The sequence below is a fragment of the Myiozetetes cayanensis genome, unplaced genomic scaffold (genome assembly GCF_022539395.1).
Source record: "Myiozetetes cayanensis isolate MyiCay16 unplaced genomic scaffold, myiCay2020 scf10, whole genome shotgun sequence".
NCBI lineage: Eukaryota > Metazoa > Chordata > Aves > Passeriformes > Tyrannidae > Myiozetetes > Myiozetetes cayanensis.
Window position 1 is genome coordinate 30,150,612 of NW_026086605.1, and position 12,572 is coordinate 30,163,183.

At 42.2% G+C, this 12,572-nt stretch overlaps 1 protein-coding gene across 30 annotated transcripts in view; it reads right to left on the reverse strand.

The window, feature by feature from the left end:
• Positions 1-12,572, reverse strand: part of ANK3 (ankyrin 3) — a 304,909-nt gene that overhangs the window by 65,844 nt on the left and 226,493 nt on the right. For 25 of the 30 annotated variants that reach the window (XM_050340346.1, XM_050340415.1, XM_050340406.1 and 22 more), the window contains 2 exons: positions 8,363-8,486; positions 5,265-5,367 (listed from right to left, as the gene is read on the reverse strand). In XM_050340346.1, the coding sequence (XP_050196303.1) occupies positions 5,265-5,367; positions 8,363-8,486 (227 nt within the window). The remainder of the gene's footprint in view (positions 1-5,264; positions 5,368-8,362; positions 8,487-12,572) is intronic. The other 5 variants (XM_050340328.1, XM_050340373.1, XM_050340396.1 and 2 more) reach the window with 1 other exon arrangement.

A 12,572-nucleotide genomic window follows, 5' to 3' on the forward strand; every position in this document is an offset into this window, starting at 1 on the left:
CCCTGTGAAGTGCTGGAACGCTGCTGCTATAATTAACTACCCCATCTGAGACACACTGAGGTGTAATTTGTTTCTTGTTGTTGCCCACAGACACGCACATGCACACTCCTGTATCTTGAGCTCTGCAACATGCTCTCACCCTAAAAATCCTCTTACTGTGCAGCAAAGCCATTTTAGTAAAATACACTTTTTTTTTGTTTCTTTCATCCTATGAAATAAACAATCTTCAACACTGTTTGCCCCTATTTCCAGGGTGACACAAAAGCTTCTCCATAATTTAAGAAGCACCATCAGAAATCAATAAAAATAAGTCAGGAAGCTGTCATGCAACACAATCTTCAACCAAGATGGTGTTAAAGATGTCAATGTTTCCTGTAAGTAGGTTGTTTGCTGCTTAGAGGCAAATGCATCTAGAGAGAGCAGAGTCTGTTTAGACTAAAACCTCATGGGCTGTTTTCAAATCAAATTCAGTGGGTTCAAGTCAAAGCTGAGCCAAGCACACACTTCTACACTGGAAAGTTTTATTATTTCCACCTGTTTTTTTATATGATGACACACAGTGGTAGTGCAAATTCATTATGTTGAACAGAAATATCAGCATTAGTAGTAAATCTGGCAGAGTCAGTCATAAACACTCAAAAATACTTCTGTTGAGAAACTTCCACAAGATAAGCAGGCAGATAGTGCTGTGTTGTTGGCCAGGATGTGCAACCCTCCCATCACTCTGGGGTTTCCAACCAGCTTCAATTTTAGCCATTTCTTTTATTAGAGATGAGCATCCCAGGTTTCCTTCCAAAAAAACATCGACACTATAATTTACTGCCAGTCAACAGAAATCTTTGCAGGGCACAACTTTGCTCTGTCACCCATCAAACACGGTGCCACACGGCTTGATGCCTCCTCCTTTCCATACCTTAACACTTCTATTAAGGATCTTTTGTTGAACTTTGTGCTTTAATATATATACTTGAGGCCTGATGCTTCAAACACAGGCAACAACAATAAATGGCAAACTTGCATGTGTTAAACACCAAAATACACCATCAGACAAAAAAAGACAAATGAACGCTGTTAAAGTAATGACAATTAAGCGACCACAGTGGATTTAATTAGTGCCATTAGTTTAACGAAGACAGTTTTCTAAGCCTTTCCAAAAGGACACCAGAGATTCTCCTCCATTTCCTGAGAATGCCACCATTGCTGTGGATTTCTGCTATTCCAAATCATTTGTAAGAGCTCATACTGAGCACGTTATTACTTGTGATACCAAACAGTGCAAAATTCAGACAGCTTGTCTCAGGCATTGTAAAGATTCAGATAAACAAAAATAAATGTGTTACTTTGCTCAGTGATTAACTTTATCATCAGAAGTAGGACAAAGCAATGAAATGTGCCAAAAGGAACACCACAATTTGGTGTTTACCACTGAAATGCTGCTAAGGCATAACAATGTCACTGCACCGAGGCCCCGGCAGGCACCACATCAACAAACAAACATCATCACACATCATCAAATAAATGTGGGGTCAGGTTTCCTACAGATGAAACACGCTCACATTCCTTTAGCAGTGTGATATAGAAAACTAAACACAGAGCCACATAAATTCCAAGGAAATACCATCACTCCAAAGTAACCTCTGCTAGACAGAGGTGCTCCTACGCTCACCACTGTGCTGTAGGTTTGCCTACACACATACTTAGGGCTCCTTGGTCTTCCTTTGTCCTGAGGTATGGTCTGTACACCAGGTAACTACTGTTTGAAAGCATTCCTTTCTGACCAAGTGCACTCAACCAGATCTTTTGGACATATTTAGAGCGAGCAAAAATCCAAAGCCTGCAGCCAACAATTTTGGCAGAGGAACAGAGTAGGAAAAGCTAGAAGCAGGACACATGCATCTTACACACAGCACACATCTGTGGTTCTCATTTTTCAGGCTCTTGAGGTGCTGGATTTTCCAGGCAGGCAAAAAAATTCATCCTGTCCTAAATTGCAACATAAGCAGTCCAGAAGATGGAACACTGTCAGTGACATCAAATCACAGGATTCATCCTGTGCTTGGTCAGATCCCAGTGTTCCCTCCCTGGACCCAGGGAGATTAACTATGCATTGCTAAAGGGTGTGGCAGCCTTAGATGCAAATGTGTGTATAAAAATACTGATGGTTCTGCTGGCAAGGATCCTGCTGGTTGCATAACTGAATATCCAGGCTGTGTAGTATCAGAGTTCAGCAAACAGAAGAATTTATGCTTCCTCCCAGATGAATTTATCCAGACTGAAGTGATTCAGCAAGCTGCTATTTAATGGACAGTCCGAGTCATCCTGCCTTTGGCTGACTAAATTCAGAAGTTGATGTAAATTATTCCATGGAGAAAGTAATTTGGATTCAGTTTGAGTTGCTGCATCCAAGGTAACATGCCAGGACATAGAAATTTTAACTTTACTCCAGCCAGGTTATGAGGTACAGTGTGGCCTGGATTCAGACTTCCCTGTTTAACAGGGTCAGCAATAAACCACCAAATGCAAGCAATGGAAAATATCGTGACTTCTAAGGAATTATTAGAAACTCTTCTCCGACACTCAATGTGATATGCTGGCAGTGAGATTCAGTAAAGAATGGTTTCAAATCTTCCTCATTTGTTTCTTTTCACACCCCCAAGTCTCCCAGTGATCCTGGGGAGAGGTGACCATGGGATCTTCTATTTTAACCTGATCAAGAGGTTGACAAATGCTCCTTACTCTTCTATATACTGATATTTGTGATAAAATCAATTCCCATTACTCTGAGACTTTGCTGTTGCCATGAACTCCAGACAGGTCTGAGCTGCCCAAAATTAGAGGAAATGGCATATGCAGATAGGCAATGGATCACTCTGCTTCAAAGTAGTGTGATTCCCAAAATAGTTTTAACTCCTCTCAGTTTCCAGATGGACTTTTAGGACATTGGTTTTGACCCACAGTGTTCTTTGTTCCTGTGAATTTAACTGGTGGAACACAAGCTGGCAGTTTTCTTCCCCTCCTTTCTACTGCCATAGCAGAGATTATCTAGAAGTCCATTAATGTACAGAGGCATAAGAAAGAGCGAATTCTTCATCTCCCAAACGCAGTCCTGCTTCAGCCAAAGTGCTGTAAATTTAGGGCTGGGCTGAAGAACAGAAATTCCAGAGGATGAATATATTTTTGTCAGGACAGTGAGGTTTGCAGAAGCCACATCAGAAAATTTTAGCTAGGCTCCCTTTTTCAGGAATATAGTTTGCTGGGGTTACGTTGCTTGTTTTTCAGAGAATCATGGCTTTACTAACTTCTCAAGACAGAACTGTTTTTTTTTTTCCACTACAACTTTTCTCGTTCCTGATCCCCTACTAGACATGAGATACTTGAAGTTTATCGAGAGTATTAAGAGTAGAATAACATTCTCAGTTAGACTGACAACCAGGCCTCCAGCTTGGCTTCATTTTACATGACAAATTTGGACCAGTGTTGAACTGCAATAATTGCACAATCACTGCAGGACAAAAACTGGAATCACAAAAACACAGATTATAAATGCAATGAAAACAGCCTACACTGCTGCTCAGCACCAGCACTACAAGGTTTTCATATTTGTTGCTTTGTCAGCTCAAGAGCCAGCACTGAAAGAGATCTTCCAGAAAGCAGAGAGGTCCATGACAACTCCCAGAGAATATGAAGTTTGCCCTGAAGCAGAGCTCCTGTACTTGGTGAAGTGTCACTGTAACACTTCCACATACAGGTTAAGTAATTTTTATTTTTGTCATGGAATTTTTTAATATGAAAGAGGTTGATGGTGCACATTTTCAACATAGTGCCTGTTTTAAGTCTTGCTACGTGATCAAATGCACCCTAGCTGCTAAATCCATACCATCTACTTTCATGGTAATCACAAAAATGGCCAGAATCATAAAACAGTGCAATATATTCTCAGACTGAAGAGTCTTTCTCTTCTCTGAAGTTTCCATTATATCAAGAACACTTAATGAAGTCCTGGGATTAGGGGGCGTCAGAGCAACTTTAGGTTCTCAGCCCTGACATATAATTTCCCGTCCCCAGTGCCAGTAGCTGTAGATTTTGTTTCCAGACTTCAAACCAAATGAAACCACAAAATCATTGCTATGCAAGCTTTAGAAACTCTCCCTCGCTGGCTGTTGGAAATTAAGGTTATTGGTGGTTTACAGCATTTTACTTGAAAGTAACAATCTAATAATAAACATTTTGTTGCTGAAGACAGAATCCAATTTCTGCCATTCTCATAATGCCACCAAAACTGTGTGTAAAAGCTGTAGTAAAACTGGATAACTTACATTACACTAGAATTTACAGACTAATACAGCCAAGACTTAAAATGCACTAGTCCTGCTCTGTGGACCTTTTCCCTCATTAACATATCCTCTGAGATCAATAATCCCCCAGTGCAGGAACACTCCTCTGTGCAAACAGCAGCAGAAAACCTCTGTTTCATTACAATTCACCTTATGCTCTTCCAGGGCATAAACAACAGTTCCACTCCATAGTCCTTTCATCACTCCCAAACAAAGATTTTTAGATGAATTTTTATTTAGCTTCCTAGCAGATCTCTGACTTCAGTGCAACAAGAAACTCTTGAGTAATTCAGTTAGGTTTGAAAATACGAAACAAGTCCACCAAGGAAAATGCTGAGGAACTCACAAACAAAGCATACAGTACTCAGTCATCCCCAGCATTAGCTTTTGGAAAGACCTTCCCACGCTAGAATCAGGTCAAAAGATCCTGCTTTCATGGTATTAGTCATTGCACAAGTGTTTGGAAGATACATAAACTGAGCAGTGTATAACAGCCTAATCTTTGCAAGGCCAAATTGTTCCCAAGGGTGGAAAAACAAGGACTGGAGTTGGAGTCCCCTCCATGTGGACAGAACAGGCAATAGTAATTCCCAGTCTACACGGTACAAAGGTTGCTCGTTGTAAAACAGGCTGCTCCCAGCTTATCAAAGCACTCTAAAGACACATATAGCATTAGGTCACACATGCTCCCAGTGACTTCAGCAAATGACCAACCCCATTCTCAGAAACATAAGTGATCCCCTAAAGACTCTTCTGGTTTGGGACCCCATCACCTGTCCCTTGCAGAATCAAAACCACGATTTCTTTCTCACAGCTCCCCCTTTTCAATGGCTAAGAGAGCAGGGATAGTCTGTGGAGGCACCGAGGGCTGCACACTCCTCCTCTGTAAATACGAACCCCACTGTGTGGTGGCAGAGACGCAGCACATACCTGGTCCTTTGCTGGTACCAGCAGCTCTTCAATCATCATGCTGTCCCGGGCATAAGAACTCCTGTTCAGCGTGTAGGACCTATCCGAACTGAAGGAGCGGAGGCTGTTGTATTTACCATTTATCATAGAAAGTGCGGGTGACAATGAGATGAACAGAAAATAAAAATAAAAAAATTAATACATGCAACTTCCAGGGATAGCACAAGATGGCAAAATATACATAATCTCTGAAATAAATACAAGGGGGAGAATGGAATAAAAAGTATTTGACTATAGTTAAATATCCCCTTCCCTACGATATACATAAGCAAAATCTTAATACATGTTTACTGCTTTGGCAGTAATGCTGTGGCTTTAGAATAGATCTAGAAAAGTGTATTTAGGTATTTAGATGAACTTTGATAAATATCTTTATGCCCTAATCTTGTATGGAGACCCATGAGGGCTGGTCCCAGGGGAGCTGTGGGTAGGTTACAGCACCTGCCCATAAAACTCAGGTTGCTGAAGCAGGTTTAACTAAGAGCAAGTTTTATGTCTTGTCATCCTCTTTGTGGCTGAACCACTTTTGACATTGTTATTAACACCCTAGTTATTCCTTTAGTTACAAAGCAAGGGTAATAATTTTGAAATGAAAGAAAAAAGAAATTAGCTTATTGATGATTAAATACAGATTCTGGCGTTTTGGGGGTTATTTTGTTCGTGGTGAACTATTTAGAAATAACTAAGATCACTCTGAATGTGTTGCAATTAAATCAACGTAGGAGTGTGTTATATTTAACCCTGGAAGGTACATTATGGTATGTGCTAAAAACATGCTGCAGGCCTAGACATGCTTGCTACGTGACAAAAAATAAAGTAGTAAAAAAGGTGAATTAATACAAAGCAACATCCAACAACATATTACACTTTTGAACTAGCAACACTTTTCAGACTCAAAACTCTACAACGTGTTTCATGCATTTAGTAGTCGCTAATTGAATTTTTCTAGTCCCTTAGCACACGTTCCTCCTTGTGCTGGAAGCAGAACTGGGATCTTAATTATACACTGTAGGCATATGTTAAGCAGACTTTTACATGATAAAGGGCATAAAGAAATTAAGTTATATTTGTTATAACAGAGGGATATTCTCTAAGGCTGAACCCACCCCCCACTCCCAAAAATAAAAGCATGTCACTTTCCAATGCTGAATAAAATGAAAATAAGCAATGGCAGCAGCAGAAAGATGAGAAAGATGTAACACGATGCCATGCCTTCTTACCTGACTTTTGGACTAAAGCAATTTACAGTGGAAAAGAAACAGGAGAAATAGAAAGCAAAGAATCAGACAGGAAAAGCAAGATGTTATGGCTGGATGGCTAATATATTTAATGTGTTCATTTCTTAATGTTACACTCAGAATCAGCAGTAAGATACATCCACAGAATACTTTTTCGGTTTTTTTGCTAAATAAAATACTTCACAGGAAAACCACTGTATTTGTCTCCTCTGAGCATAACATGTGCAATGCAAAAAAATGAGCTACGCAGCAACAAATAGTAATGGCACTGCTAAAATCAGAAGCATGGGAATACTGGACTTCTCTCAAAGGAAAGATAACGTGGGCTTGAACCCTCAGATCTACCTAACAGATCCTGACTGTGAAACTCTGCTCTGCCACCTGCACAGGGAGCACTCAGGTCTGTGCAGGAGGAGAGCTGTAACGAGTCAAAGGTGTCAGGTAAATCAGTGCCCGGCTCTGCACACAGAGCAGGCTCCCATCTCCACCATCAGGGCTGTGCTTCAGCACTGACCACAGCTCAGAGTGCTGTGTGATGACCTTGCTCCCGCCAGCTCCTCTTTAAAAGCAGCACGTCAGCTTTGTTGATTCAATTTACAATGACACGAGGTTCTTCCCTCAGATTTGTTTTGCTGATTTTCTACCTAATGGACTATTTAAATGCATTTTGGCATTCCTCATGAATGTATGTATCACATAAATACTTATGAACTTCCCTAAAAATTGTGAGCCAAGCAAAACATGGCTGGGGACTACTAAAGAGCAAATCTGCCCTGCATGCTTGCATTTCTAATGCGACCATAGCAAACAAGATTGAAGGGTAGACATCTAAGCTTTACTTTATGGGAGTTGCCATTTGCTGTTAGACAATGAACTCACTTTTTAAAACAGATCTTTAAACTACAGCATAGGAAAAAGTCCTCAGGGCTCCAGCTTATGAGGTTTAATTATTAGCTTCAGTACAATTCAACTGTCAGTAACTACACTGCAAATCCACAACTATGGAAGTAATCCCTGCTCATGCAGCTTTAATTGTTTTGAGCAACATACACTGCAGGTTTTAGCAACATTCAAAAGTGAAATCTAAAACGTTGATCTAGAGACACCTGGATTGGAATTAACATTAGTCAGACATCATATCAGGTTTACAATGTTTTATCAGGTTCACAGAAACTTTGACCCGTTTTTTGTAACACGTAATCCATTCCCTGTCAAATTAAACCCTGCAACAAATTTAGGGTAAACCTGCTTTTTTCTTTTCTTTTCTTTCTTTTTTTTTTTTTTTTTTTTGAGGGGGGTGGGGAGCATTTTTCTTTAATATTTTAATTTTAATATTGTCTCTCTTGGTTGGATTACTTACTAGCACCTTTAAAGAAATAAAAGCACCAAAATAGCAAAATGATTGTCATTCAGTTTTTCTGGCATTAACATTATTCAGCAAAATTAGCCCATTAAGGAAGCCTCTACTGTGAGTATCAGTCTGACCCAGCAGTACTTAAAAGAAACCTGGTTTTGCTGGCTGCTCTAGATCAGTTTCTAGACCAGCTGCAGACCGCTAGCAAAGAGGCAACTGGGAGATATTCAGGGCAAGAACAGAGACCAGAAAAAGTGAATAGTTAAGTTTTCTGTATCACTGCCATAAGAAGCCAACATGAATAAAGAGTATGAAATAAAACTGCAATGAACATATGCTTCAAAGGAAGTACACCCCCTCTACTTCGCTCCAAAAGAGGCTCCACTGCTGTGTGAAAGAGCGCGCTCGGATTGTAGAAACTTGTAGCTGTGGTGACGCGCGAACGTGAGAAACAGCAAATACAATACCTGGCGGAGCGGGCGCCCAGGCTGAAGCCCATGTATCCTTCAGCAGGCAAGGAATCATCTCCCAGCTCTTTCAGATCCTGGGGTCCGAGGTATTTGTCCGTATCGCCTGTCATTGCATCCTCACCTGCCAGTACAGAAGCCAGGCTGAAATCAGGAGCTACAAGTATTGTAAATGTTTGTGTGCTTAGCAAGTCATAACGCCCTTCTCTGCGCGCCAATAAGGAATCAATCCAGTCACCCCCACTTTCCCTAAGGCTCTTTTCACGTAGTATGTTAATTATCCACCCTCTGAATGGGCCTGAGAAAATAATTTTATTGGGGCGCAAATGAAAGAAGCAAAACTCCACCTTGACGTAAACCCAATAAAGTTATACAAGGGATGACTTTTGCCCAATCGTTTCAGCACGCTAAAGGCTTCTTCTGTACTTTGCATCATTACACGTGGTTTTGCTTTCCTTATCAAAAAGAGCCCGAGCTAACAAAATAAAGTTAGATCATTCCGAATGGGAAAAAAAACCCCAAAAACATCAACAAACAAAACCAAACCAACGGCTGGCTGTGAGAGACAGCCTGTTAGCCCACCAGCACGGAAAAGTGCAGCAAGCTTGAACAGAGGCTGATTGAAAGAAGAGGCCCGTTTTCCACCTTGGGTATTTCTCAATAACTTTAGGAAATTTAAATGGAAGAAAGAGAATTTTTTTTTACTGGTATTTTTGCTGGGTTGGTTTTTTGTTTGGTTGGTTGGTTTGGGGTTTTTTTTTTTGGGTGTTATGTCTTTTTTTTTTTTTAGAACCGCTTCCCGCTCCCAGGTTGCTTTTCTGAAGCTCCGTGGCTTCCTGCAGCCCGTTCTCCGCCCCGGTAGCAGCCGGGGGGCGAGGGCGATGCGGCCCATACCCATCCCCATCCCCATCCCCGCGGCGCAGAACAAAGCCGGGCCTGCGGAGCCCCGGCCGAGACCCCCGGGCGGGCGCGACCCTGTCGGGAACCGCCGGGAACATTGTGGGACCCGGCCATCCATCCACAGGGAAACAGATCGTTAGTCGGTTTAGATAAAAAAACAAGAGGAAAGGAAGTTAAATGTTGGCAGAGGCGGGTAGGCGCCGCAAAGGGTTAACGGAGCAGCTGCCCGGCGGGGAGCATTTGCATGCCATTACATCATGCAAACCTACATTCCTGCGTTGACAGAGCAAGTCCAAAATATGCCTTTTGCGGTTGTTGGATTTTTTTTTTTTTTTTTTTACCCCCCTGTTCCCTCAACAGCACAGCTCAGACAACGCTCCCTGTAAACTCACTGCTTGCCGACATTCACTCTCCTCCTTTGTTATGAACGCGTTTTAGGTGTGTAAAACTTGCACAACAGAGAAGTTTAACAGCGCATTCCCGAAGGTAAGTGACTCCCAACCCCAGACTCCCGTTTCCCGCTTCCATTCAAGGAGTTTAGACTAGTTTCCATTCACTAAACTCAGGAAACCACAGGCGAGCTCTGGTTTTAAACTAACAATCAAGTCTAAAAATACCCCTTCAGCTACTGCTTTGCAAGCGGCAAACAAACAGACCAACTTTCTCCTCCAGCCCAGCAACAACCCGTATTTTAAGTAACAGTTTAAAAGCTAAAATGTTCAAAATACCCAGAAAGCATTCAAAAAACCCGAAACAGAAACATCATACATCAAGTGAAACTTTAAAAAAGTCTTACTGTTTTGGAAAGCCATTTTCACCAGTCTGGTCTACAAGATTTTTTTTTCCCCTGGTGTTTCCAAGAATTCCTATTAGTCCTATTAGTCCTTAAGCAGTGATTTAGACTTAATCTCCAAACCAGCACAAGCAAACTAATCCCTGTGGGTCATATTCGCTTTCCACACAACAACTGAGATCTTCTTAACATCTTGATCTCTTCGCATGTATTTTAGGACATGTGCATCTTTGTCCTCTCAACTCAGATTAAAAGTTCTTTGCAAATATGAAACAAAATGAAAACTAATGACTACAGTTAGAAAAAAAAAATAAAAATCCCCTTTTAATCACTCTGCAGACATCCCTTTAAAGCTTCTGCTGATTGGATTACAGCCTCCCTTGGCAAGCCTCTTGAATGGTGACATAAATGCAGGCACTCCAGTTATTTGTATGTAAATAGGGGTGCTGCGAGGGTGTAGTTTTTCTGTAACCTGATGCCGGGGCTGAGCAAGGGAGCGCGGGGCTGCGGGAAGGGCGCTGCCTCCGCCCGCCCCCCCGGCCCGGGGCCGGCGCCTCCCCCGCGCCCACCCCGGCCCCTCCGCTGCCCCGGGGGTGCCACCGGCGGGGGCTGCGTGGGACCATCCCTCCCTGCCCGCCCTCCTGTGCGGGGTGCTTGTGTCCAGCGGGAGAACTCAGGAGCTTGAGGAAAACGGACTGAAAAAAAACCAGAGGGAGACCTGGGCAACTTTAAGCAGCTACGAGCCGTTGCGGTAAATTTGGAAACTTCTGCCCTGACAACACCTGGGGACAAGCGCCGCGCCAGTGTGAGGAAGAGAGGTGGCATTTTCTTTAGGAACATCGTTTGTCAAAGGGAAGGTGGACAATGATAAAAAAGAAATATTGCAGTTGAGCTGCAAAATACATTAGATGTTATCCTGCTCTGCAGCTAATCCAGCCAGAGCAGGATTACTCTGATGAAATGCTCTCATCAAAGGAAAAACTGCATCTAAGGAGTGGTAATTTCAAAGAATTCCAGACATTGTTTTGTGATCGTGGGAGGCTGGAGCAAAGTGGGTGGTGCACGTTTCAGCAATTTCACTCTGTTTAATTAGGTGCCATAGCCTAATCCTCTGTGCTTCAGGTAACAGGGAGCACAGTGTTTGCTCACAGCACACCGAATTGCTGCAGAGAGGTCCCACGGAAAAGAGAAGACAAAACTCGTGTCTGAACACAAACGATAGAGAAATGCCCAAAAGCGAGGCACTGATGAAAAACCGCCAAAGAATACCGTACTGCTTTGCTCCAATTGCCATCCTTCCCTTCATAATATGTTACACGTTGTAGAAAGATCATGTTCCTGCTAACAGTGGGCAAACACACCTATTACAAGTATAGGAAACAGCTCAAAATCCAGGAAAGAATAGTGGCAGTAGGTCAAAGCAAGGGCCCGTCAGTTCTAATGTACCCTGTCTCTGACAGCACCCACACTTCACAAAAGAATATAGGAATACAAACCAATGGAAATCCTTTGGGACATTTTTTTTTTCTAGCTGGCACTGATTTGAGCACACATTTTCTAAACCTGAAAGAGGTTTGTATAGTCATGAACAGCTTTTTTTCTTTTTTCCCCTTTTTAAATTCTTCCAGTTACACTTTGAATTTGTGTAAGCTTTTTGCTCTCCCTGCACCACAGACCTATGCAAGGAGTCATAAAAGTCTGTCTACTTGTTGCAGGAAGAGCAGCCCTTTTAAGCTTGACCTGCCTCTTGCTGGATTCACTGATGCCCCCTTTTCTTAGACTTCTGGAGGGTTAGCAAGGATTTCTGCTCACTATGCCACCCATTACTTTATATATTCTGGCCTATCCCTCATGCAGTTTGTTTTTATTTTTCTGGGATAGAGAGTTCTATTCTCTTTACTCTTTTCTCTTCAAGAACCTCTCATCACCTTTCTCATCCCAAGTTTTCCCTATTTTTCTGGTCTGTCAGCATGTCTTCTGCAGCTGGGAGTAGCAGGAGTGCAAGGCAGGTGTTCTTTTTAGAGGCCAGTGAGAAATACAGGTTCTCTGGCAAGAGAGAGAAGGCATCATGTGGCTTGGGAAAAGTACCAAACAAAATTTAATCATAGCCTGGGATTGAAATGGACGTTTGTCATTGGCTCTGCTAAAGGTACCTGAAGCTTCTGCCACTCCCTCATCACAGTCTGTACAGAGCTATCTGATGGCAAAAGAGGTACAGCCACAGGGAAGAGGAGGACGCTTCAAGTTGTAGCCAAGGTTTTGGTTTCACAAAAGTGTGGAGAAAAGCCAATACCAAACCACTGAAACTTTTATGAACTTGCAAAATTTTATGGAGCCAAGGAAACTCTGAACACTCTGAGCTTAAAAACAGAATAAATCAACCCCTCCTAACACAACCAACAACAGATTTTCATACGTGGTGATGTCCTGACCTGTCTTAAAAGCATTTAAACTGCTGTATCTTAGCACCTACTCAGGGATCAGGCAGTGTGCATTCATGTTCTGTTAGGACATCTG